Raw genomic sequence first — 27,428 nt, 5'->3', positions numbered from 1 at the left:
CAGATATTTGATTTGGTTGCTCAGACAGATACCATTGCATGGAATGGACATCGAACACCGCTGCCAAAAAAAAAAAAAAAAAAGAGAGAAGAATGATTTAGCGTTCACGCAGGCGACTCGCAGTGAGAGAGATGGAGAGGGGAGAGCAGCGGTACGGAGGCAGGGTCTCAGGTCGACACTGTGGTGGCGGCGACGACGAGTGGCACATCGTGTGTCACAAACCAGGTTATTTATTTAAAAAAAAAAATTATATATTTGGGCAAAACAGCGGGGCCCCTTCATGCGGCGCTGTTATTGCCGTTTCAGTGGTCCCCGGGTACCTTTACATCTCCGCGTCTCAGCGTCTCCCTCATAAAAAAACGAGAGGACGGAGACTGCGAAATAAAAACAAATTAATCTTGTGAAGAACGTGGATAGCAGCTGCCTCCTTCGCCCTCCGGCCTACTGATTTTCTCGCTTTCTGCGCTCCCGTTTTTGGATACACCTTTTTTTTTTTTTTTTTTTTTTTTTTATACAGACTTGGCTGCTGTAGTTACTATAAAAAGGACATTAACTGTGTTGTAATACTGTGTGTTCTGGAAGGTAATAGGCCTTAAGACCTGGGGGCCACTGTTCACGGTGTCTTATACTAGGGGGGGTGGGGGGAGTTGAACATTAAGGTAAAAAAACAAATCTCTCCCGTTTATTTGTTTTATGTATTACACTGCACATCAGTAAATTGTTAAATAATACGTCAAAATAAATCATTTAGATGTTGCGACATAAAACTGATTTTAAAAAATCGTTGTTATATTCTATTTCAATCAGTTTGCATATTCTGAAAATGTTAATGAAAACGCTCAAAACAGTAAATTGCGTGGATTAATTAAGCCTTGATAGCTTTTGAAATTATTTTATAATTCATCATAAACGCGTCGAAGCGGGGCCGCATTAAAGTCTTGCGGGCCCGAGGGCCTGTAGTCTGTGGAGAGCCCTGCCTTAAGGTAGACGCACGACGCTGTGTCCTTTACTGTGTATCAAAGCTCAACCATTTTCCCAATATTTCAGCCTCATAAGTGTATAAAAAACACAAACACCAAAATAGAATCTGTAAAGAAAAGGCTTTACAGCTGATCCCAGGACTGCTCCATCTGGGTTGTTGGGGTGGGGGAGGTGTGTGTGTGGGGTGTTTATGTGGGCAATATGCAGTGTGCGGGGGGCGGGGGGCATAATGCTGTACAGGAAACAGGAAACCAGAAGTCATAACAGGAAGTCCCAGGTTTTCATATTGTACCTTATGCGGGGGCGGCTGCACTCGGGGGGTAACCCAGTTCCACGTAGGTGGAGAGAGAGAGAGAGAATCCCGGGGTGCGTGGGCACACACTTTTGAGTGCTGGCGGGTGGGGTGAAATGGAGTTCCACTATGAATCTATTTTTTGTCTTTCTTTCTTATAGTCTTGTGCTTTACTCTGCTACACCCCCTCTTCTCCCCCCCCCCCCCCCCCCCGCCCCCCATCTCGATGTTGTGGTGCAACCCTGCTGTTTGTCCTACTTTTCTTAAAGGAAACCAGCGAAACGCCGTTTGATGTCTCGTCTCGCGAAACGATACGATCACCGCCGTCTTCCCCCAGGTGTACGGGCGCTCGCAATCAATCCGTGACACCAGACTGGTTTTGTCATAATGGGGTCTCACGCTGTCTGCACGCTCTCCCACCTTTTTCTGCCGGCGCGGGCTGGCGTCAATGGCGGCGCGTCGTGCTCACACACTGTTTGACAGTGTGAGGCTGTTTTCGGAGCTCTTTTTTATTTGTTTTTTATTTTATTTATTTTTTTTTAGGTCAAGTCGGGTTCGGCTCGTTCTGTTCGGCAGGGATTTGGGGCCTCCAAATGTGAAAGAGGCAAAAATGTGTATTGAAGGTGCATTACTCACCACTGTCTGAGAAAATGGGTTGTTCTGAAATGAAACATCCACATTATGTCTCGAGGCAGATTTCCTTTACAGGTGTGTGGTTGTGCACATATGATTTTGATTGCGTCCCGTTTGTGTGTGTATGTGTGTGTGAGCCACACATGGTTCGCTGTTCTCGTAAAAGAAAAGAAAGGGGGGAGAAGAGGAGAGAAAAAAAAAAAAAAGGAAAAAAAAAAAAAAAAAAAGGCCGGCACAGATGTTAGTAAGGTTATTTCCACTCGTATACCGATGGAGGGTTTTTCTCGAGAAAATCGCAAAGAACAAGTACCGTAAAAACGAGAGCTTTGTAGGTATTGGCGGTCGGGTCAAGAAGACCAGGATCCACACGCCGCCGCTCATCCTTCAGGTTCTTGCCGTGTGTGTGTCTCGTGCGGTCATGGCAGAGGCCTGAGGAGGGTAAAAACGATATGATCAGACTGGGTTTTTTGGAAAGTGAAGCTATTTCAAATTGCCCGGTTTTCCCTCCTCTCTTGCGATCTCACGTTTGAGTACATACACTGTATGTCTATGTGTTGGACGTCACCATGTCAGACGCAGCTGTTGCCTTTTAGCTACTAAAGCAATTCGGTGAGCGTTTGCTTGGAACAGTGTTTTTAATAGACAGTGGATACACATTAACGTTAAAAAAAAAAAAAAAAGGTGAATGTCAGAGCAGATCCTTGAGGGTGCAGGGGGTGTGGTGTCTTTATCTGTTGAGGCACATGCACAAAATGGACTAAAATCAGTCATCCATCCAAAATAATAATTTAGAATATATACATATGTATGATACTGTCACTCAGTTATTTATTGAAGAAATGAGTACCACCGTTTTCCATAACTTAGGGCCTCATCTGACATCTCCGTCTTGGACTTGGTGTGCAGTAAGGTAAGCATGCAGCACAACGTATGCACGCTTTTTGTAGCTTAGACAGCGTTTTGTGGCCAAATTAAAATGCAGCCCTTGGCCAAAACCCGACTGCCCTAAAGGATATTGTTGAAATGTATGTGGGCGACCCACGTGTCCATCAAAAACCCCCCTCGCCCGATTGGTCCCGCGGTTCGATATTATCATTCCATCTTGTACTGGGCTGTCAGTCGGCTGGTGCACTTTGCGCTGTCCCCTTCCGCGAGCCGACCTAGATCCCCTAAGCTTGGCTACCGGGCGAAATGTAGTTTGTTGCATCTTTTGTTATTTTACACACCGTGTTATTCGAGGCGGTTGCGTGTGTTTACGTGGCATTTTTGACCAGTTTCGTTGTCTTTCTCTACCACCCCCCCCCCCGACAAGGCGTTTGAAATCGGACACCGCCGATGTTTCGCTAGCGTCCATCTCTCCTCTGGCGAAGGGAGGTTCGACTGTTTTTTTTCGGAGTCGTCTCTGGACGAGTGACTCGGTCGAAAAGACTCGTTCGCTATCCCGACCCTTCCGTGGCGGCACTCGGCCGTGACGGTCCACCGTGGTCGGGGGAGGCCGTGGGGCGGACGATGGACGAGAGCCAGGGGAGTCGGTCGGCCGGGCGTGGAGAATGGAGTTCTCGGAAGAATTGACTGCCGCCGAAAGCGCCTGCTCTGGTGGACCGAAAAGCGCGGATCGTCGCGCGAACGCCTCGGCCCTTTCAGCCGCCTCGGGCTGGTGCCGTGTGCCCCGTGCCCCGTGCCCCGTGCCCGGTGCCCGGTGCCCGGTGCCCCGTGCCCCGTGCCCCGTGCCCCGGCTGCTGCGCGGAAGACTCGCACGCTCGCCCTTCGGTTTCGCAGGAGTGACTCCCGAGTCGTTTGAAAAGGTCCCGGTTCGCCCCGAACGAGTCGTTCGCGGGTCTCGCGTCGCCGCTCTCCCTCGCGCTGGGCCGGAGCCGCGGAGGGATACACTTTTTTTTTTTTTTTTTTTTTTCTCCGGGGGACCGACAATGTGGAGGAGGCTGTTAAAATGTCTACTAGGAAAATGAAACGGCTACGGTCGCAACAATAACAAAAATCGGGAGTTATTGCAAAGAGTTTTAATTCCCACCGAGGTGCGTCGTCGGTCGATTTCGCGACGAGAAGCGCCAACCCCGGCACGGCGGCGGAGGAGGTTATATTCTAACATTGTCTTTGGCCCCATCTTCACCGAGCCCACGGTGCGGACCCGGGGAAGGATCCGATCCCCAACTTAGTTTTCCTCCGCTCGGGGAGCCCTTCTTCTCTGCTGGATGCCCGATCCCTAAGTCCAGGTAACGGAACACACACCGCAATTCAATCCGGCGTTTGCATGCGAAGGACAGTTGTTTCGCGCGGCCGTTTATCGCCCTATCGATCAACTTAAGCCCCAAGTTGCGAGCGCCTGGGCCGGAGGGTCCTGGAGGTCTGTCCGGCCTGGACCAGCAACATTTCCAGTCTAAACACTTCTTTGTTCCGTGGCTGTGACGATCCGGCACTTTTATTGTATCGGCACACGGCTCTAGCGGAGTTATTATTGTTATTTCCCCCCGCTTTGAATGTTGTCACCGCATATTTCATGGAAACGACACACACAACATTAATACAATTGTTTAATTCCTCAAAGAGGCGCGTCTCTCCACCTGTTCGCCACATGTTTAGTTAAATATTTGGATCAGTTTATTTAGCACACCGCCGCCTCCCACGATCCTCCACCTTTTCCCCCACAATCATTCTGGTACACATCGAAACCCTCCCACCGTCGAAGCGAAAATTATACTATTGTTATTATTTTATTATCATTAATAATTTTGAAAGGCGACACTATCTCGGCTGGAAAACACGGAACGTCCGAGCCGCCGCGCCGTTCACCCCTTTTCGCACATTTCGCCTAAATTTAGAAAAAAATGAGGAGAAAAAAAAAAAACCCCAAAAACATTTGGATTTTTAGGCTCTTTTTTTTTTTGGCCCCCACTCAACTTGAACTTTTTTTTCTGGACTGAGTCTTTGTGTTCATCGGTGATGTAGCTGGACGGGCAACAGGTTTTCCTGTCTTTTAGCAGAACTCGTAGGCTGGCTCGTGGATACACTCGCCCGGCCTTTGTTTTGGCTGTGTTCTCGCTATTTTATTATTATCATTATTATTCTTATTTTTTAAGCCTTTAAAACTTTTCGCCAATTGGGTAAAGGCCTGGCTTGGGGGGTGGTGTGGGGGTGGGCTTTTTTTTTTTCTCTCCTTTTTTTTTCTTTTTCTTTTTTTTTTTTTTTTTTGCGAATGGGACTTCCATTTGTTAGGAGGGGCCAAACTCCGCTCCCCCATTTTGACCTCGGTTCAATGAGACGCTCAAGTTGCGGGACAATCCCGAGTGTCATAACAACCGCGATTATTATTCTTTCTACATGCTTTGCACAAAAAGGGCGGCTATTGACTGCTACTACATTTTGTCAGATGTGTATTGATTTATAGCAAACACGAGCTGGCGAGATTTCCTCTATCCACCTAATGCTGGTCCCTGGGAGGTTTTGTCATGGCCAAATCAAATATCGCGAGTTTTCTTAAACGACTACCTCGATATCGATAATTTGACGATATTATGGGGATGGCGATTGCTTTCTCAAGATATTCACACACATACACAGGGCATTTTTAAGAAAAGGAACATTAGTTATGTGGTTATATTATAACCCAGCACGTACTGATCTTGGTCTATGAAGTTCAGAAAATTGCATTTGCTCTTTTGCAATGCAGCCTTAAAGACAACATGTAACTAGATCATCAGTTGCATGTAAACAATTGGTTCTGCGTAGTACACACACATATTATAGGTTCACATCCAAATCATCATTGCTTGATATCAAACACTTATGACCATGGTGCTACTGTGTTATAATATAACCGTAGCCGTTAAATGGTCTTTTATGTGGTTTAACATTGCATTTGGTCAGAGATCGCCTATTTGTTTTGCCACTGTCCTGGCACTGTGGGGTTTTTGAGGCAGGCCTGGCGAGCTGAGGAAAGGAGGGGAGTGGAGTAATCTTGTGGCTTAAACCATGGGATGTAATTCAGCAACCCATTTTAGATGTGGGCGAGCAGGGAAAATGATGTCACCGTCAGTAAATTTAATTAATTTTCTCCATTATCAGAGTTAATTGTAATATGCAATATGGTTTTAAACAAGGGGCATCTCATTTTTATCTTTTTTTTTTTTTTTTTTTTTACAATGTAGATATTAATTATGCATTAATAGCATAATCATTGGTGTACCAACTACGTATGCTATCACATATCTCTAGCTTAAAAGCTTAGCGAGTGGTTGCTCAGTGTTGGCGTAGTCACCAATATCCTTTAGTTAACTTGCCTTCTTGGTTCTGTCAGTGTTGATGATCAACTTGGAATGTATTCGGAACATTCATCCACTGTGTGCCTTCTTTAGACAGGGTAGTTAACCACCTTGCACAGCGGGCAAGCTGTATTCATGTTCTCCTCACCTCTGCCTGCAGTCGCTTACTGAGACTGAAAGGGCCAAGTGAACAGCAGCACAGAATGGCTGCAGTGGGAACAGACAAGGAGCTCAGCGACTTGCTGGATTTCAGTGCGGTAAGATGCCTCTAAAGAATACTTGACTCAGTCCAGTATACATCCTCTGCATTAGAGTCTGTGCTTACAGAACGATTGGCTTCCACTTTACCTTTTCAAAAACAGTCTTCCAAGAGTCGCTAAGGAGGCAAGCCGAAATAATAAAGCACCGGCACATTCACACATGCCTTAGTCTAGGGGGTTTTGACGGGTTGCCGTAAATCAGCCGCTATTTTATTAGACTGTTCTTGTTATGAGTCACTTTGCCTTAGCGTAATGGCTGACGCAGTCAAGGCTGGAATGTGTAGATTGTTTCCCAGCAATATTGGGATCTTTAGCGGCCATACACCAGATTGTATTTGCATCTAACCCAACCCTTTACAGAAGGAAAAGCTAACATGAGAAGCACACGCGGGATTACGCAGGAGTATCATCTCTCCCGTCGCTTCTGTTTCAGATGTTTGCTCCACCAGTATCAAACGGGAAGAACCGACCCACCACCCTAGCAAGCAGTCAGTTTGGAGGCTCAGGTAAGACAAGGCATTTAACCAATTCTTTCTATCTGTCTTTCCTTCTTTCTTGCTGTCTCTCTCTGCGGTTGGAGGTGTTCTTCCACGGTTTCAGTCGTAGGTTCCACTTCCTGCTTTCGTAGCCTCCAATGGGACGGGGACAGGAAATGCATAGACATTCTTCGTTGCCGCCAAAGATGATGGGGGCGACGATGATGGGCTTTTTGCAGCTAATTGAAAAAGACCCTTGGCGTAGAAGCCATGCAGATCCGACCCTAGCCCCCTCCACACCACCTCCTCCTCTCTTGCCCCCCTCTCTGCTTTGCAGGTGTCCCTTCCCTCACCTCCTCAGCTGTTGCCACTCTGTCACAATATATCGGGGTGGGGGGTGTCGACGGGAGCCATTCAGTGTTCTCTCACATCTGAGATACAGTCCACGCAAATCAAATTTTCCCACGGCGAAAGCCCACGCTCCTTGCCACAGCCACGGTTGCGCCTCTACACGTGCAGTAGCTCACTCAGGTAGCTGTGCGACCGAAACAGGATATTGATGTCGGGGAGCCAGAGATGAAAGGCAAGGCGAGACAAGGGGGGGGGGGGGGTTATATTTCTCTCATTCACTTGAGGGCCACTCTGATGTTCTTTTGCCGCAGCGAGGCCCTTTCTTACAAAGGAAAGAGGTTGCCGTTATCAATCTGACGGCCGCCCCTGGGATTACCCCTCGTCCTTTGGCGCGGTGTCCATTGGACGCGCAGACAATGGTGAAAGGTTCGACACCCAGGTAACATATGTGACTCGGGAGTGCGATCTATGCGCGAAAGCCCCCCCCCCCCCCCCCCGCCCCGCCACCTCGCTGCCCCAGAAGCCATCGCGCGATCAGTGTCTTTATTTTTTCAGGCGGATATCAGTTGTTTTGTTTTGTTTTGTGCGGCCCTGCCATTTACACCGCAGCTGCCGTGTGCCATCCTCGCGGAGCCGGTTAAATGTCAGGCTACCCCCACCCCCCAGTGTGACGAAGAGTTTGAATTGGCCATGGTATAACTAGTTGATCTACTATCATCGTTGTCCGTTTTGACTCTCGGGGTCTGCTTATCAGCGCGCCGATGTACCGACACCCCCACCCCCAACAGATTTAGCCTGGAGTTGACATAACCGCGCATGTTGTCGATCGGAGCTCCCTTCCCATTCCGCTCTAGTCTTTTCCATAATAGAGTCAAAAAGACAAGACAAGGGTTCCGCTTGTAGCCACGCGGTCTGGAGTCGGGGTGTATTTCTCACTGGGGCTCGGGGCTCGTCGTGTGATGTCTGCAGCATTTCTGGTGACTCACAGATTGAAACAGTCGGATCGGCGCAGGTTATTGTACATTGTTCCGCGTTAACAATCGACAGCGTTCACCCCCTCCTCTGGGGATTCGAACTGACATCATGCTTTGTCTCTGTGACTCAGTTCGCCACGGGAAGGAAGGTGCGTAGACTGAAACGGCATGCTCGCCGCTTCTAGGTGCCCAAAGCGGTATCCTGAAGGGGGGGGGGGGGGTAGAAAGAGGGTAGAAAGATAGACAAACGATGAAAGTTTAAAGTTTCCCGGCAAGTGCGGCTGATGTATGTGCAGGAGTTTTCCTCATGAAGCTTATGACTCAGGCTGACTATCTGTTTCCAGTATATCTTCCTGTGTAATTATAGACTAGCCGCGCTTAAAGGGGCGTTGCGCTCTGGGCAGAGCGCTGCGCTGGGGGCTGGGGCTCACCAGAGAATTCGTCTGGCCTTACTCACCCTCCGCACCGCCTCTCTCCCCAGTCACGGCAGGCTCCCGGAGTGGCTCCTTCCCTGTAATCTGAAATCAAAAATAAATGACGATATAGAAATAAATAATCAAATGCCATCAATGATGAATTTATCTAGGGATATAAAATAGAATTATCCTCTAAAAATGTTTTTTATAAGGGAGGATGAATGCATAATCTGTTATTAATCTATTTATTGTTATTATTGTTATTATTGTTATTGTTATTATTATTATTATTATTATTATTATGTCGGTCAACAAATTGTTTCTAAGAGCTGTTAAAAAGTTAAAAGGATAAAAGAATGGATCACATTTGAAATAGTCTCGCAGTTCAGTGTGTTCTCATCATTATCTCCCTAATCTGCTGATTAGAAGGAACATGCTAATCATTATATACGTAATTATGAATTGTAATGCTGCTTTGTTATATTAGTCCCCGCCTCCATTCTTTCATTTCGATTAGCGCAGCCATCAACAATGCCTTAATGTGTAAATTCCTATGAATTTTCCCATGCCTTCCATACATCCGTTGGTGCCAGGAAATTTCGCTTCAAGTTTAGTTCAAATAACTTTGGTCAATCACAGGCAGGGCGGACCGGTATACCTTTTTTTTTTTTGTATAATTGGGAGAATTCGAGAAAAGATGTATTTTTGCATTGTAATCATCTATTTTTTTGTTGTTGTTTATCTTTGTTTTTATCTAAAAAATGTAAATAAAATCCACATTGCAACAGTGTAATATAGATGGGGGATGTAAACTAAATAGAAATTGGTGCCCCATTTTAAGTCAAAAACCCAAGGTTGAGAGCAACACATGCCGTCTTTCCTTGATACGCTTGAATATTGTCCTACTGCTGATAGTATGACAAAATCCGATGTTTGGTGTTGATCTTTTGGCCCAAAACGCTCATCGGGAGGCATGGCGACGGATGTTTCCCATGGTGCATGTTGTTAATAACGTCTCACTATCATCCAAGTGAATGGTGTCAGTTTGGATCCGTCTCCGTCGCTTTACACCTGTCAGTCAGAATGAAGCGACGCAATGGATACCTGCGGGCTGCGGGATCTGTCTTTCGACGGCTCAGTTCGGCCGCGCCCTGTCCCACCCCCTTAAAATAGACAAATAAATAAAATGGACCTTTTATTGTTTTGATTGTTTGTTTTTGTTGTGAATTTTGCACTTGTACATACAGCTGGTGTAATCTTTTTTGGTATATAATTTATTTTTTTCAGTCTGGCCCACTTTGCTTTCATTCTTCGAGGGGTGAATGACATAACTCGGGCCTCTTTGAATACACACTTGCAACCCAGTTCACCCCTTTTCTCCCCAAAAACCCAAACTATTCAGTTATCCGAATGTAAACAAAGGGACAACACCCTTGGAAGACCCAAAACAAGGAAATGGAGACTCTCCTTTTCTTAAGCTAATTGAGGCTTGTGTACCGGTGATTTACAGCTGAAATGAATGAATGAATGAATGAATGGCTGGCGCTCCCTCTCCCTTTTGTGTGATTGACACGCAGAGTGACAGTCAGCCGTAGAGAGGGAACAAGACATTGTCTCCTTCATCTCTTATTCCGCCGGTGTCGTGCGTATAGATCACAGTTGTCACGGCAATCTAGCGGCTCTCAGTGCTCTGGACCCATCAGTCTGTTCTACTGCTGATCCTGTCATAATTCCGGCACCCCCCCCCCCCCTCCCCTCCCCTCCCCGCTGCTCTCCTCCCCTCTCCGCTTTTTAATTAGACAACAAAACAAAAATATGAATATTCATAAAGCGGGGCTTCATTAATATGCACAATTATGCAAATCAGCACGCAATTAAGCCTCAGCTTTCCCCCTGGAGATGCTGTGTTGCAGTACTAGAGGAGAGAGAGGGAGAGAGAGATGGGGTGGGGGGGGGTGACAGGCAGACATTTCTGCCTCACCAATCTTAGAAATCGCCCTCCTTTCCATCACGTTCACCTCTTTCTCTCCTGCTCTCCGGCCAGGGATGAACATGTGTCAGCCCCTGTCGTCGTTCGTTCTTTTGCTCCGCGCTAAGTGGAGGATGCGGGGGGAAAAATATCAGTGTGTGAGTTGTTTGAGTGACTGTTGCCATGGAAAAAGGTGTGTGTGTGTGTGTGTGTGTGTGTGTGTGTGTGTGTGTGTGTGTGTGTGTGTGTGTGTGTGTGTGTGTGGGAGTGGGAGAAGGAAGAATGTCGATGACGGTTCTGGAAGCCTCATACTGGGTGTTAATTATTCAAACTTCCTACAGCTTGTATCCACGCTATGTGACAGTGCCGTCGCCTCGCCATCTCTGTGTGAGTGTGGAAGTGAATCTCTCCCAATTAAACGTACCTCCAAGCGGGTCACCTTTATTATTTATTAATTTTTTAAATATGTAATTCCTCCACACGCGACTGTATGGAACGTCCTTAACATTTTATCGCCTACTTTTCATGTGTCTCTGTGTAGGTCTCGATGAGAGGAGCGGGTCTGGCCCCTGGGGATCAGGGGAGCAGAACAGTCCTGCCTACAGCCAGGGAAGGGTAAGTCCAGGCGGCCACTTCAAAATAAAAATTCAATACCTGAATGATGGGTCCCACTTGCACTGAAAGCTGTAATTCTCATGGCAATTTTTCGTATAAGTGTCATGTGGCGAAAAGAAGCCAGTGTTGATGGTCCGTTAAAGTTGTTCCGTAAATCCCCCCACCTTCGACCTAGAATCTTTCTGGGAAAATGCTGGTACGGCTGATTAGGAGTATGGGAATAAAAGCATTAACATTGCCGTAAAGTAGGGGTGGAGCTGAATCAAATGAAGCACAAAAAGTTGTTTTTTACAAATATTTATTTCGTACAAATATTGCAAAAGTTATTTATTGTCGAGAAGGAAAAAAAAATTGGGGGGGGGGGGATTGGCCAGTCTGAACCGTGGCACTCGCTTCAAAGACGAGAAACGGAAACATGTCCAGCCTCTACAGAGAGAGGTCTTTTATATTCTTACATTTTATTATTTTTCTTCTTAAAAATGCCACCCAGACCCTGGCCGTGTCTTTTACAGTTAGGGGTGCGGTGCGGGGACATCGGGCACAGGCGCTTCACTTGCCTGCCAGGCTGCACCGGAACGCTGAGCCGGAGGGAGAGGTAGAACGGGTGGAGAATATTTATTCTCCGGAGGCACAGAGTGTAGGACAGGTTGAAAATGATCACGCTGATTTAATAACATTGGGTTAGGGTTATTGCGTCCAGGGATGGCGGCTCTGGGACCTTATTGCAGCAGAGGGAACGGAGTCTGTCCAGGAGGGGCGGGGAAAGGGGAAGCAAAGCGCTTGTCTCTGCCAGGCAGGGAAAAAATCCTAACCGATTGAGAATGTACGTCCGTTGCTGACAGATTGCCCAAACGATCGCATCTACACTGGAAATAACATAATAATGGTGACTCATAACATACTGTAACCGTAACAGTCACCTATGTGGGAACAGACTTCATACGTAACGTTTCCGCAAAGGAGGCCCGTGTGCGAATGACGACCTACTGCCTTATTTTTTACTGATTTTTTTTTTTTATCCAGCAATGTTACGGATTCCATGTAGGAAAGGGGCTATAAAGGCTCAGAAATGAACCACAGTAATGTCATAATGCAGAGTTCAAGGTATTCTGTTCCTTCCAAGGTGCCAAACTCCCCCGTCTCTGCCCAGCTTTCCAAACAACCCCAAGGTGGCATCACTGCATCCAGTCTCATTGCACCACACCATTTCTTTTGTTTATACGGCTTTGACACTGAAAAGATAACCGCGCTAGATATCGAAATTCGGGATCGAACGCCACGGAACCCCCCCAATAAAACCCTGATATCGATGCAGCTTTGCGTCGATGGCATTAAAAAAAAAAAAAAAAAAAAAAAAAGGCCCCGATAGACGTTAGCGCAAGAAGGCCCACTGCTCGCCGCGGCTCAGCCCCAGCGCCGCTTAATTGCGGTCGGTGACATCTTTATTAACTTAATTACAGGCTCTATCGTATTTGTTATGTTCCCTAAGCCTGTGCTGTCCTCCCCCTCCCCCCCAGGGCTATGCAGAAGGAGCCATTTACAACGAGCACGAGGGCATCGCCTCGGCCCCCATATTCGGCTCAGGAATTGTTGGTAAGAAATGCTGGATTTAGATTTATTATTATTTTTATTTTTTTCCCACCTTTCACGTGTCTCTCCTGTATTAGAGATTGCTAATCTGTTTTTTTAAATAATAAAAAGAAAAAGGTACAATTTCACAGCCAATATCTTAATAACAACAATAATAATAAATAATCTTCACACCTTCTGAGATTCTGAAAGCTGCAGAATTTAGTAAACTGTGCAGAGAAGAGGGTGAATGTGAACAAACTGAGGGATGGAAGTGAAGAGAGAGAGAGAGAGAAATAAAAGGGGGGGGGCGTCCTTCCAGGTTAAATACACGAGCATACCTCTTTGTGAACAATCTATATTTATGCTTAGGTGGCGACGGATGAGAATGGGGTAATCGGGGATGAGGTGGGCGGAGGGGGGGGATTTTGTGTGTGTGTGGCAGTTTGTGTGTGGGGTGGTGGGGTAAAGGGCACCCATGCAAACAAGGCTCTCCCCAGGGATTACGGCGGCCTATAGATTTCCTCATCCGAACTGTCATGGGGGTGAAGGGGGGGGGGGGGGGGTGTGCTGCCGTAACCCTCGGACCGTTCATAATGGGCCAATTTGTTGTTGTTTGGCCGTTCGATGCCATAAATAGTACACATCATAAACGCCTCGCCGTGGCAGATGGGAGGCGCCTGGCCGGAGAAACGGGAACACCCAGATTGTGATTTAATAGTGACATTAAAGCGCCCTTTTTTTTTTTTTTTTTTTTTCCCCCCCGCCCATAATGACCTTATTTATCTCCCTCTCTCACGTCCCCAACAGGAAAGGCTGAGCGAGGGTCCTACTCTTCGTTCGGCACGCAGGTAAAACCACAACGCCGCGAGCCTCTATCCTTTATCCTCCTGTAGTCAGTAGTCATTTGTATTTGTTTTCTATTTTATCTTATCTTATTTCTATCTTATCTTTTTTTTTTTTTTTTTATTTGATTCCATTTTATTTTATTTGTTTTTTATTCCTTTTTATTCTATTTGTTTGTTTTATTTTATTCCATTTTATTCTTTTCTCTGCCCCCTCTCTGTTTTAATCTTCCTCCAATTGTGCTAATGTTATCTGCAGCATACCTGTAAAGCACTTTGTAACTGTATGTTTTAAATAGCGCGATTCAAATTAAGATTTCCTATTCAAATAAAGATTACTTGAATTTAAATTCACCTCCTCTGCTGCCTTCCCTCCACAGCCGGGCTTCATGCCCAGCGAGATGCCCATGCCGAGCCCTGACGCCCTCTCCCCGTCCGGCCTGAAGTCCAACTCCCAGTTCTATGCCTCGTACCAGGGGGGGAACCCACGCCGGAGAACCCCGCAGGACAGCATGGGTACGAGCAGGAGAGGAGGAGGAGGAGGGGAATAAAAGAAGGAAAAAAAAACCAAAAAAAAAACATACTCCGTCCCGGCTCAATTATATCGTGTCAATTTCGATAAGAAAATGAGAATATCCATACGTTGTTGTCGGAAGTTATGCAACATATTTCCTCAATTAAATCCCCCCCATAGACGCAAACTGGGTTGAAATTTTTATTTTTCTGTATTGGATTGAATTTGTTGGGTGATGTGTTTTCATAATGCACATCAGAATGGTATTACTGAAAATTTGGGAGCTATTGTAATTGCGTATTAAAAGTTTATATATTGATTTAGAATTGAATCGTAAGCCGTTAATATCAGATCAAAACATGAGCATCTGTCCAATACCCGGCACCTACTGATGAGATAAGACATAACACTTGATTAATCCTCGGGCGGAAATGATCTGATTACAGAATATTCGAGATAATATGATTATCATATATATATATATATATATATATATATATATATATAATTTTTTTAATGTGTGTGTGTTTTTGTTTTTTGAATGGGCAATTTCCGGTTTATATCCGGACACCCACGTCTCCACTTCTCCACTTCTACTCCCCGAGAAATCTCACTTCTGCTTAGCGTAATCTCAGCGAGAACAATGTCGGAGTAGGATACATTTTTATTCATCATTATTTTTTGGACGGGGCATTAATGAGGCGGCCTCGGCGACAGATGGATGGACATTCCTTTGGCGAGACCGAGAGGGATGAGGAGCGACTAGGCGCTCCGTAGGCGGCGGCGGCATAACGCGTGTTTACATTAAAGCATGCGTGCCTGTGTGTCCACCTCTCTCTCTCGCTCTCTCTCTCCCTGTCTCTTCTCCCTTTCCCTCTCTCTCTCTCTTTTTCTCTCCCCTCAGATCCGCAGCCAAAAAAGATCAGGAAGGTGCCCCCAGGCCTGCCCTCCTCGGTGAGTCCCCGTCCTGGGTCCTGTATCTGGGTCCGTGCAGTCGCTTGGCTTGGAGCTCCCTTACAGCTGTGGGAAGGAGGGGGAGGGAACAAAATTCCCCCTCCCCAAAAAAACATCCACTCTGTCACTCGTCCGCCATGTTAATTTATATTGTGTTGTTTTTGTGGGCCCTTTATTTTACAGCCACGTATCCCACGTCCTGCCAAGTAGACTTGTTAGACCACTGAAGGGAATCTACACGGGGGGACTGGTGGTGCTTATTCTACAGCCACACACACATGCAAAAAAAGAAAAATCTCTCTCTCTCTCTCTCTCTCTCCCTGGGAAGTCTATTTCCTCCTCTTGTCTGTTTCTTCCCCCACCCCATCCCCCCATCCTCTCTTTACCCCTCCGCCACTCCGCTCCGCCCCTCCTCCCGCCACCGCCGCCGCTCCCACCAACAGCCCTCCCCTTTCTCTCTCTCTCTCTCTCTCTCTCTCTCTCTCTCTCCCTCCCCCATCCCTCTATCCCAGCTGCCAGTAAAGTTGGCCGCCGTCCAGGACTCGGCAGATGGTTCAGTAATTAGGAGTGCATCTCTCCGTTCCCTCTTCTCTCTTTCCCTCTCCTTTCTCTCTCTCTCTCTCTCTCTCTCTCTCTCTCTCTGTTTAATCAAATTGCAGAGGAAAAACTTCAGTGCGGTTTTATTTTTTGGGGGGTGGGGGTGGGGGGGCGGGGGGTTGGTTTTTCGTTTTGAGCCGCGTAGTTTAATTCTTTTTTTTGCTCCGGAAACGTCTCGATCGGGCAAGGCGCTCTCTCCGAACGCGGCCCTCCTCCGAAACCTCGCCGCGGCTCCTGTTTCCATGGACATATCCAGAGAGTCTTGAGTTATGGGTCTCTAAAGCACGCTGCCCATGCCCCTCATTTAAGAGGCTAATGGGCGAAGGCAGCGGCGAGGCGGTCGACAAAAAAAAACACCCCAATGAAAACCCCCTGACACTGCACAACCGATGCGGCGCAGTTTGCAAAATTGTCGCAGCAGACTGTTTATTGAATGAAGACGTAAAATGGGGTCGTTTGAAAGAAATTAATAAATAAAAAAAGGTTGGAGCCCAGGGAAAGGACACGGAAGAGCCGTGCTAAATCGGGCATGTTGTTTATTCTAATCTAATTGAGCTCAAAATGGCGACGTGTATATGAGGAAATGTATAGTGGGTTGGGCCCCAGATTCTATTGATTGGTAGTAAGAATGTCAACCTCATGGGAGAAGGATTTACTGTTAGCCTCTTAACTCCAGCAAGGGATGGACTCAAATGGGGGGATGACAATTGAATAAGAATTTATATTGTTTATTTAAGTGTTAAGCCCTACTAGCAGGGGAAATACGAGTAGAGATTATATCGATATATAGATTCTCTTTCATCTTTAAATGCATCATGTTGACGAGTATTATATATGTCACAAAGAATGCCACTTGCAAGGTGCATTTTCTGTCCTTATTTTTTACTAATGATGCAAAAACTGTTTCACGTGAATTATTTATTACAGCTCGTTTCAAACCGCGCCGCATCTTACGGCGCAAACAAAAAATCTTTTCGAGTTTGTGTCTTAACACAACCTTTTTTTTTTTTTTTTGACCCATAGGTGTATGCTTCAGCCTCAGGAGACGACTTCAACAGAGACGGCGCCGGCTACCCGGCCTCCAAGCCGGGGAACGTGTACCCCGGGCCTTTCTACATGCAAGGTCAGAACCATCGTCATCCCCGTGTTTACCTTAATAGATGATGAACTTTGTTTCATTTCCCTATGCTGTAACGCGGCACTCCCAGATAGTGATGTTTGGTCGTAGGTTCATATAAAAGAGGAAAGAGAAGAGAAACCTAGTGCCCTACGTGGTTAGGAATGCCTTTCAACAATGTAATTATACCGGTCTCATGCTATTGAATTGGAAAAAAAATTATGTAAAAAATGTATTCTGCTAAATAAAGTTTGCTCGTGCCACTGCCACCTGCTAAAGCAGTTATCCTGTTTTAACGCACAATGGACCAGTCATTATGGATAGATAAGCAGTTTAAAGAATTGGATGAAGGGATAGATGGCCTAAAGGAATTAAGGAATCTAAATAGGCTTTTACGCATGAAGTTCCTTTGGAAAAAATCAAATTCTATTAAAGAAAAGGTTGTATCAAGTTAAAAAATTTCTCATAGAATTTGAGGAATAGTTAAACACTCATAACAATGTGCTTTTTTTCCATGTGATTGTTAACACTTGGTTGAGTTTGAGTCCAGAGTTTGTCTTATTTTGATTAAAAAAAAAAAAAAAAATTCCAGTCATTTTTGGAACAAAAAGCAAAATGATAAACAATATATGAACATTTCAACCCTTGCATACAACAAATTGTTATTATTCAACATAAATTAGGTGGTTACCATAGACTCCCCATAAAATCTCAGTGAAGAGCTCCATAATGACTCTCAGGCTTCAGTAGTGTTGTTCTTAAATATTTTTGTCATGAGTGAGAGTCACTGTTGCAACCAACCCTCCAAATTGTCCTGGATGGTTGAGAAATCAGTTTCTAAGCATATGTGTAAGTCAGCAGAGTAGTGCCTGCTGCCCGGGGCGTCAGCCAGTACAACACCCTGCAGCGTCCGGGTGCCGAGTGCTGCCTCATGCTTGAATGAAGTCGTCACAATGATGTGACATGTCTCATATGTGGCCCTCATTGTCTTTCTTTTCATCTCCTGTGGGTTGCTCCCCACACACACACACACACACACACACACACACACACACACACACACACACACACACACACACACACACACACACGCCCCACCACTGCTCCTGGATGCCCCCTTGACAGAAGGCCTCCACCCCTCCTCTGATCCGTGGGGCTCCGCAGGGTCCATGGTGCAGCCTGGTTACTCTGCCATGCTGGGAAACTCCCCCCACCTGGGCCAGCACGGCCCCTTCACCGCCATCAACCCCCAGGACCGACTGGTGAGGCCCCCGCCCTCGCGTTCCACTGTGCCAATGCCGTCTGGTTTGTTACCGCATAGAGAAGTCTTCATTTTCTGGGTTTTGTGAGATAAATCTTGCCCCCACCCCACCCCCGCAGAAACGGCACCCACAGCCCCTCTCACCACAGAGTTACCCCCTGCACGGCAGTGAGGTGAACGGGGCACCTCCCTCCAGCTTCCACTCGGGCTCAAGCGGCTATGGGCTCCCCAACCACACGCCCCCACTCAACGGCACGGATAACATTATGGGTAAAAACTCCTCTCCGTCTGCATGTCTTTTAAACCCCCTCAACTTCTTCAATGCAATTCGCTGTCCTGGCTTCTAACACCAAATGTATCGCCGACCGTTTTGACCCCCCTCAGCCAACCGAGGAACGGCTCCTGGAAGTTCAGGCGATGAGATTGGAAAAGCCCTGGCATCTGTAAGTGGTAACAAAAAAAAAATTGAAAAACCCCTGATATTCATAAGAAAATCATGGAGATATTTACATAAGTTATTTACATTGTTTTGCATATGTGACATTTTTTGATCTTTTCAAATATTCCTTTGTAAGATCTATCCCTCGGACACAAACAGCAGCACCTTCCCCTCCTCTCCGTCCCCACCTGCTGGCTCCCCGCAGGCTATATCAGGTGAGCGGTCAGCCATGATCAGCGTCAAGGTCACTAGAAGTCCACAGCGGGACTTGTGCGGTGTCTTGGGGTGGAATGACAAAAACCCCCTTTCTTAAAATATGTCATGTTCCCTGTGGCCCGAGCCTGGATGTAGCCCCATCTATCGGGCCGACGGCGGAACTGAGAAATTCTCCGTGGGAGTTGTGGTTAAAGGAATTTTGCTGACTAATCATTGAGGTTGTTCTTTTTTCCCCCCCTCAAAATTCTCACGTGAGCCGCATGATGTGCTCACCAAGGTTTAGTACCCAGACTATATCCATATTGGCTTTGATTCATGATGTCACTTTTGGACCATTCGGTGAAACAATAGACTAGTTAGAACTCATGAACTCTTGTTGTATACCTTTTATATTGCACAAGGGTCGAGCGGTGGTTCTCAACATGGGGTCCGGGGAACTCCGGGGGTCCTTTTAAGAGGTTCCAGGCGGTCCCCAGCTAAATCCTTAATACTTAGAACTTCATTGTGGTGTAGACAGATATAGAAGTTTGCACTTTATTTATACCTTAACAATAGGAAAGAGCTCCCAGAGATTTAATCTTAACACACAGGGTCCGTGGCCCAATGCGTATCAAATAGAGGGTCCTTGATAGGGGATCACTGGTGATAAAATCACCGGTCTGCAGTTTGCATTCTAGTTTCCCACTGCTCTTCAAAAGAAATCCTCAGGCGTGGTGAAGACAAGTTGGCAAAGAGCAATGAAGCCGAACAAGTCAATTTGCATAGATGAATAAAGCAAAGCAAAGTGAACGCTCTCCCATTATATATATTTTTTTAATTACAGGGCACATTTTTTTGAGTTGTTGGAATTTATGTATTATGTAATAAGACCAAGTGACACAAAATGACAAAGACGAAAATGAGGACTAAGATCACCCCCTTGCATCCAGTCCCTCTTACACCATGCGTCTCTTTCTCCGCTCAGGCTCCGCCTCCCAGTGGACCCGGTCCTCCGGACAGGCCACGCCTTCACCTAATTTCGAAGGAGGACTTCAAGCCCTGGTATGTCCAGTTTGTTTGTTTGTTTGTTTGTTTATTTATTTATTTACATCATCACCATTACAGCAGTAGAAGGCATGGTCGGTTTTGGGGGTTTTGAATGGCGATCTTTGCACCGACCGCTTCCACAACAGAACAAAATGGAGGACCGTCTAGAAGAAGCCATCCACGTCCTCCAGCGCCACGCCGGCGGGCAGGGAGGGCCGGGCTTGGCAGAGATGCACAGCCTGCTCACGTCCAGCCTCGGAGGACTGTCGCAAGCCTTCAGCAGCGCGGGGATGGGAATGGCTGGTCGCCTTCCCGGACTGGTGAGCTCCACAAAGCGGCAGACTCGAGCTCTGCATTTGACGACCGCGCGGCCCATCGTTGCCGTCATTAAAATTAAATGTGACTTCAACACAATAAAAGCTAGCCGTCTTCCTTGGATGTGTGCTGCAGGTTTCCAGTCACCACAACGACTCTCCTGGCCTGCCCTCTAGTGGCGGGCTGCTGCACAGCCACCATGGCTCTTCCTCCGTTCAGCCCGGCTCCCAGCAGGACAGTTTCAATGGTGCGTCCCTACTTCCTTGTGCCCTTTCTTCCTTTCTCCTTCTTCCGGTATTGTGAGTGTGATTTGGTTTCTCTCGCTCTCTCCCCGCAGGGCTGCCCGGTAGCCTCTCCCGCTCCAGCGAAGTGAAGCACGAGGACAAGGACGACGACGAGAACTCCTCCATCGCCGACAAGTCAGACGATGAGCAGAAGGACATGAAGGCTCGCATTCGAACGAGGTGTCTAAACCTTTCTTCAGAGAATTTGTTTTTTTTTTAAAAGGTTCATACACGGTATGGTTTTTTTTTTTTTTTTTTACAGTCTTTCTAATGATCACTACAGGTTGATCGTTTACTACACATTTAAGCTTTGTTTCTTTCTAAGACGTAAGTAACTTCTGCTTACTCTAAACCTAACTTTTCTGTTTGTATTATTTGGGAAACATAATAATTTAAGATCCTCAATATAAAAATGTATTAATCACCGGAGGGGAAATTCAGAGAACTTTCAGAAAAAACAAAGCACTCATGAAAATGGGACATTTCCCCTTAATCGTTTATTATTTTTAATGTTTCCAGAACTACACGGCTACATGACAAGGTCCAGGATCAGAACCAGACTGATCCTCAGTGGCGGAGTGCAGTGACTGCACTCCGCCACTGAGAAAATAACTTTCAGGTCAAACTGTACCCAAACTATTGTTTCCCTACACCCAAACTATTGTTTCCCCCCCACCCCCACCCCCACCCCCACCCCCCCACCCCATCTGCCATGTCGCTGGGCTCTCCGCCAGTTTGGATGGTGACATGGATGATGACGACGAAGATCTGCCGGTGGAGGTTAAGGCTGAGCGGGAGAAAGAGCGGAGGGTGGCAAACAACGCCCGCGAGCGACTACGCGTGCGGGACATCAACGAGGCGTTTAAGGAGCTGGGCCGCATGTGTCAGCTCCATCTGAGCAATGAGAAACCGCAGACCAAACTTCTCATACTGCACCAGGCCGTAAACGTTATACTCAACCTGGAGCAGCAAGTGCGAGGTCAGTGGGGGCCCAGGGAGGACGAGGAGGAGGACGAGAATCCAAAACGCCCACGCAGCTTCACCTCTGTGCTCCCCCACGTCTCTGGCTCAAATTCAGTCACATAGTCCTCTAGTTACACACGTGGTTGGTGTAGACGGCGTTATTTGTGTGTGCCGGGCAATATGTAAAATGCAGAGAAATGCATTTCGTTGCTTCAGTACTTGTACTCTGTGCAATGACAATTAGTTGAATCTAATCTAATCCTTTGGTCAAGAGGATTTGTTTAAGGAAGAAAAAAAATAATAAAATGAAAAACAGTTCCTCCTTCTTTCAAAACCCCTGACTTTGGTCAAATTTTGGTAAGTTTGGCGAAGAAACAAAAACCTGGAGTAACCTTAATATATTCAACTCAACATCTACACTAAGTCATTATCGTCATTTACCAAATATATTTATAGAACATGAATTTAAGGCCATATCGCCCGGCATTAAGTGTACTTATTTCCACGCCGCAAAATTGGGGCGATCTGCACACAGAGGAGACGGGAAGAAACCAAACAAGTGAAGCCGCGTGCGGGCGCTTTGAGATGCGCCCATTTCTCTTGTTCATCCTGTGAGGTTTTAATTTCTCTGGTTCAGCACACACTCCGCCGCAGACACGGAATGTGTCGCTTAGCCTCGAAAACATGTCTCTGTGCGCCACCCCCGACCGAATTAACATCTCCATTTTTATTTGTCCCCTAATTTGCTTTCTTACCACTCTTGCCTCATTACGCTGTTCCTAACCAATAGAGCTCGCTATGGTTAAGACGTTCTGATAGCTGAGGTACGTGCTCGATATAATCGAGGCTACTTTTTAATGAGTCAGAAGAGTCTAAATTGTAGCTTTGCTCTCTTCCTTTGACTATAAGTGTCCTTTATTTCTGTCTTCACATTAATTCCGCGCTATGCGTCTCCGTGCTGACCGCCCTGCACACTGCTTTACGAGGCGATTATCATGGAGTTGTCTGTCATCACGTTAACCTGCCTTCCACCTCCTTAGTGCAGTTGTCTGTGTGCCGCATGACCTGGACTCAGACATTAACCCTCCTTTATTTTTCTCATTTCATTTTGCTGCCCTCTATTCTGTACAATGACTTCCATTCGTCCATCCTCCTCCCCACCTTCCTTCCCGTTTTTTCCTTTCACAGATGGCAGCAGTGACCTCCTCTTCCTCATATTCCGATAAATACATCTCCCCTTCTCTGATGTATTTAACATGATGCCCTCTGTCTTCTCTCTTGGCTTTTTTTTCCTCTGTGGCTTTGCACTCTACCTCCTGGCAGAGGGTACCGCTTCCTCTCTCCCTCATCCTTCTCTCTCTCTCTCTCTCTTTGCCAGTCCTCAAACAGTCCCCCTTTAACTCCCACCCTGGACCTCAACAACCAAAAAAAATTATAAAAAAAAAAAAAAAAAAGACCCGATGTTTGGTTTTTTGTTTATTCGTTTTAAGGTGGTTTAGACTGGACTATAAATGTCTCTCCCGGTCAGTTTAACCGCAGCGTTTCGCTCCGTCCTGTTCTTTGCATTAAATCGCACACCCAAAGTCTCTCGTGTCGGGAAAAAAAGGCAAACCTCAAGTGGCAAAGAGCTCGACCACTCCCCCCCCCCCGTTTGTTCCGTGCGAGATTAGAAGGTAAAGTCGGTCTCAAAGGCTTCTGGGTAATTGACGACAGAAATATCAAAGAGCGGTGTCCTCTTGTTTCCACCGCTCCGCTCTCCCCTGCGACGCAGCCCGACTCCACCGGAATCTTCCTGTAGCAGGTCCAAAGCTTACGTCACGCTTGGCCAGACATGAAGGGGCAAAAACTTTGCCAGGGACTACATTAGGAAGTTTTTTTTTTTTTCCTTTTTTTCCCCCCACTTCCTTACTAAGTAGCTTCAAAGGAAAGGGGGGTGAGGCGGGAGGGGGGTGTGGGCTAAGAGAAATTTTCAGGGCGGTAATTTAGAGCCCGAACATCTGAGTCTAAAGTCAAAGCCTCGGGGTAGGATCAGGATCAGCAAGGGTGCGGTTTGGGTTTGTTAACCAGCCCTTCCCAACTCCCCCACTTCTCCTTCCGGCAGCAGCTGCAGCGTTGCCTCGGTGGCCGACGAGAACCTGACTGCCGAGGAGAAGGAGCAGCGAGAGCGCGAGCGCCGCCTGGCTAACAGTGCTAGGGAGCGGGTGCGCGTGCGCGACATAAACGAGGCCTTCCGAGAGCTGGGCCGCATGTGTCAGGTCCACATGCAGAATGACAAGGCCCAGACCAAGCTCATCATCCTGCAGCAGGCCGCCCAGATCATCCTGGGGCTGGAGAAGCAGGTGCGAGGTAGGTCCCGCCCCCGCCACCTCCGGACCACCACTAACCAGCTCATCGGAACAAACCGAAAAAGCCGATTCCGACAACCCGGGCGGCCAACTCGGAAACACAAAATGACAAAGGGACTGAAGGAGAAGGGGATGGAAGTGTCTTCCTGCTCTGCTGCTAAACTTGTCTCATCTACCATCCACTTTCCTTTCTTCTCTTTCCTTGTGTGACCCCACCCCAACCCCCCACCCCACCCCTCCATGTGTTTTGACCTTTCTCTTCATTCACAGCTGCATTGTGAACCTTTATACTAAAGCAGGTTATGTAAACTTGGCTTTTTTTTGTTTGTTTGTTTCTCTTCTCTACAATGTGGTACTCACCAACGTGTCCTCCCTCTCAAAGAGCGTAATCTAAACCCCAAGGCCGCCTGCCTAAAGAGGAGAGAAGAAGAAAAGGTGTCTGGAGTGGACCCCCAGATGCAGCTCGGCGGGGGTCACCCTGGTCTAGGAGGCGATGGACACAACTCAGTGAGCCATATGTGATTCTCAGGTGAGGCAAATGGGTTTACCCGTGTAAAGTGACGAATTGAAACTGACTTTTGTGGCGCTTGTACGGCCGGTCATTAATCATTTCCCCACTTTTTTTTTTTTTTTTTTTTTTGTCTTTCAGTTCCTGTTGATTGTACAGCCCTTAAAAACACGTGGCCTTAATCTGTTATCATGCATCGCAGTGCGTGTTAATCAAAATATGGAAAACATGGACACACACCTCATAATCGAAAAAGCCAGTGGCCACATTCCTGACCATGAATCAGAGAGTAACAAGCACATTCATTCATTAATTCATAGAGCTTTTAGGAATCTCCACAATAACGAAACCATGAACTCTGGAAAGGACATTGTGTTGGAAGAGTTTTTAAATTGACCATAAGGAGGAGGTTGGGTCAACTGGTCACGTTTTTGTAAAAAAAAATAATAATAATTAAAAAAAAAAAGAAAAAGGGTAAAAAAAAAAAAAAGAGAGAAAGAAGAAAAAGTTGCTTTTCATGTTGGGAGCAAAATTTGTTTGGATCAAATAGTACTTTTGGATCAATTGCTCATGTGAGCAAAATTTAGGATTTGTATCCTCGGATACAAATCGGCATTCCCGTCGGAACAGGAGGTCTTACATTCATTGCAAGCAAAAAGGACACCAGAGTATATTATATGTTTGAAAAATACTTATCTTACGTTTGCTTATTGCAGGCATAGTGTTGCGTTTTTGCTGCATTTTTTTATTATCCCCTAATAGGATGACTGAAATACCGACGGACGAAACCTCTTCCTTGTGTGCTAGTCCTTAAGGGCTGTAGGTTTCCTTTTTTGTTTATTTTTAGATGAAAAATGGAACCACAGTCACTGGCTTACAGCAAGGAGTACGTTTGGTACTTGTTGTACCCCCATGATCACTTGGCCTCCAAACTTTTTAAACTTGCACTATGTAACCTTGCAAGAGCTCCTGTAAGTCCTTTATCCCCCCTCCGATACGAGAGAGAGAAATGAACGTAGAACTTATGACGTAGTATCGCTTAAAAAAAATAAAAAAATTGGCGGCGGGGAGGGAGAAAATGGAGAGAAATAGTCTTCTAGCCGAGTCCAGTCAAACGCCTGTTGGTTTGTCTGCTCTTTCACTGCGTATCTTACGGAGCCTCATCTCCCGACGTGCTTCAAGCATCACTTACGGTGCTCACCGGTCAATTCTGACCAAATCAACTTCTTGTTTATATACACTTGATATTTTTTTTTGTTATTTATATCGGAAAGAAAGCGTGCGCGCTCTCTCCTCGTCAAAAAGTTACATAGTGCAGGTTTAACGTCACTGCCACGGGTAATAGAATTGAAAGACTGCCATGAGAGGGTGATATGCCGCCACGGGACCCGAGGACTCGCGATGAGCGGAGGATCGGCCGCAATCCCGGTCGCACGGTCGAGGGCGCGGCCGTCTCAAGCGTCCCGTTTCGGATGCCGGCCGTTTGGACTCGTGTCGAGCAGAGAGGAACCTTCCCTGCCCTCCTCGTCCACCGTAACCCGAGTCATTTCATCCACTGCCGCAGCGTCCGCCAAGGCATGCAGACATGTGGTCACTGGACATCCTGTGCTCCAGACGACGCCAGCGGCAGTCCCCACATCTGCATGCCCCCTTTCCGGTCCCGCCGCGGGGACGCTCTCTCCGCCCCGGCGAGCCTCGGCCACCAGGTCGCGCTTACTCAATATGAAGACTCAACAGAAGACTGAGGGCAAATTGTATTTTGGTAAACTACATTTAACCCAAAAAAGTGTTTGTGGGGTGGGGGGGGTGGGGGGGTGGGTAAAATGAAATTTGAAAGGGATCATGAGTGTCATTGTAACCTTTCTGGTGACTTTACCCAATTGCCATTTTTGTTTTGTTTAATTTGTTTTTTTGGTTGTTGTTGCTCCATGTTGCATTTGGTGACTTTCCCCAACTTATGTTTATTTTTTCTTTTGAACTATTGCAAAACCTATTTGTAAGGATCTTCCTTTTTGTAGAATTGACTTATCTTTTCAGTTTTTTGTATTGTATTTTTTACTTTGTAAGATAGTTGTATCAGTTTTTACTTTTGGAATGCTTTTTTTTTTTTTTTTTTTTTTTTTTACATTGTTTAAATGAAACAAACCACAATTTAGATGCCAGGAACAAAGTGAGGTGTACCCATTTTATAAACATGTTTGTGCCAGGTGCTCAGATGTTAGAAATGCCAATATTTTCTAGCTGTAACAGCACACAATTGGTATAGTTATCATTTTTGAAAACATATTTTAAGAAAAGCCTGTTTGACAAGGAACATTTGAAATATTCTGTTGTTGATTGACACATTGATACATAGATTTGCTTAACCTGGAACTGAAGGAATATTAATTTTCCTTCACTAAATTTTCACTCTCATTCACTGATATCCCGTCCCTTATAAATTTGTGATTATTGTGAGCTAGGTTTGGTGTGCACAATCTGCAAAACAATTCATTGTTTCATTGTGACAGCATATGAAGCATATAAATGAATCAAATGGGTGGCCTTAGTCATTTTCCTGACTTTGGGAGTTTTGATAATGGTTACTCACTAGTGCCTGAATACCTGTCTGCTACATGATGAAAGACTACTAGGTTGTACCTTTTTATAAGAAAAACATGTATTAAAAAAAATATATTTACTTGGGGGAACTTTGACGATGCCTCAGCACATCGAAATGAACAATTTAATTTACATCTCAGCACATCAAAATGAACAATTACGCTCATGGCACTGAGTTCAGTGTCTTGTTTGTGGAATGGATTAATAACCTGACTAGGACGTAATGTGACCCTGAAAACTGTACTTCAAACATATCTTATGTACCGAATTTATTTAAAAAAAAATATATAACTTCACCCCTGATTGGCATGTGCATTTTTATACGTGTACAGCTATATGCCCCCTTATTATTATTATTTTTTTGATGTCAACTGATGCTGATATGTAACAGTTTTGTTTACCAATGTTTGTCAGTTTTTTTCATGATCCCAAATTGCCCTTCATGGAATTACTGTGTTGACAACCCCCATGCCCTCTCACACACACACACACACCAATGGGAGATTGTGCTTTTGGTCAGATATTTACAATTGATACTACACATTGCTACTTTTCATTTATATATGAGTCTACAGTATCCATTTTATTTTGTTCCAAAACACACAGGTTTGTGCTATTTTTTAGCAGGGG

General features: G+C 46.1%; 1 protein-coding gene across 5 annotated transcripts; it reads left to right on the top strand.

Moving 5' to 3' along the window:
* Positions 1–3,835: 3,835 nt before the first annotated feature.
* On the top strand, positions 3,836–25,972 carry tcf3a (transcription factor 3a). 5 transcript variants are annotated; one of them, XM_080011311.1, is made up of 20 exons: positions 3,836–4,137; positions 6,344–6,440; positions 6,877–6,949; positions 11,171–11,244; positions 12,762–12,837; positions 13,624–13,664; positions 14,039–14,174; positions 15,077–15,126; positions 16,747–16,846; positions 17,969–18,102; positions 18,221–18,371; positions 18,486–18,544; positions 18,677–18,755; positions 19,721–19,797; positions 19,929–20,102; positions 20,233–20,344; positions 20,435–20,561; positions 21,116–21,360; positions 24,072–24,218; positions 24,339–25,972. In XM_080011311.1, exons 2-19 carry the CDS (start codon positions 6,387–6,389, stop codon positions 24,209–24,211), a joined length of 1,902 nt encoding a protein of 633 aa, XP_079867437.1. In that variant the 5' UTR covers positions 3,836–4,137; positions 6,344–6,386; the 3' UTR covers positions 24,212–24,218; positions 24,339–25,972. The 5 variants fall into 5 exon arrangements, with proteins under 5 accessions (XP_079867437.1, XP_079867436.1, XP_079867435.1 ...); XM_080011310.1 differs by lacking the exon at positions 21,116–21,360 and adding an exon at positions 23,449–23,690 and having other exon boundaries at positions 17,966–18,102; XM_080011309.1 differs by lacking the exon at positions 21,116–21,360 and adding an exon at positions 23,446–23,690 and having other exon boundaries at positions 17,966–18,102.
* Positions 25,973–27,428: the final 1,456 nt, after the last annotated feature.

Source organism: Zeus faber (genome assembly GCF_960531495.2).
Source record: "Zeus faber genome assembly, chromosome: 12".
NCBI lineage: Eukaryota > Metazoa > Chordata > Actinopteri > Zeiformes > Zeidae > Zeus > Zeus faber.
The sequence above is the reverse complement of the archived record's forward strand: the minus strand, read 5'-3'. Positions and strand labels throughout refer to the sequence as shown.

Coding starts and splice junctions, on each gene's coding strand:
- tcf3a (XM_080011309.1), top strand. CDS start 6,387: ATGGCTGCAGTGGGAACAGACAAGGAGCTCAGCGACTTGCTGGATTTC. Junction 11,245..12,761: donor CTGCCTACAGCCAGGGAAGG/GTAAGTCCAGGC, acceptor CCTCCCCCCCAG/GGCTATGCAGAAGGAGCCAT. Junction 19,798..19,928: donor AAGGAGGACTTCAAGCCCTG/GTATGTCCAGTT, acceptor CTTCCACAACAG/AACAAAATGGAGGACCGTCT.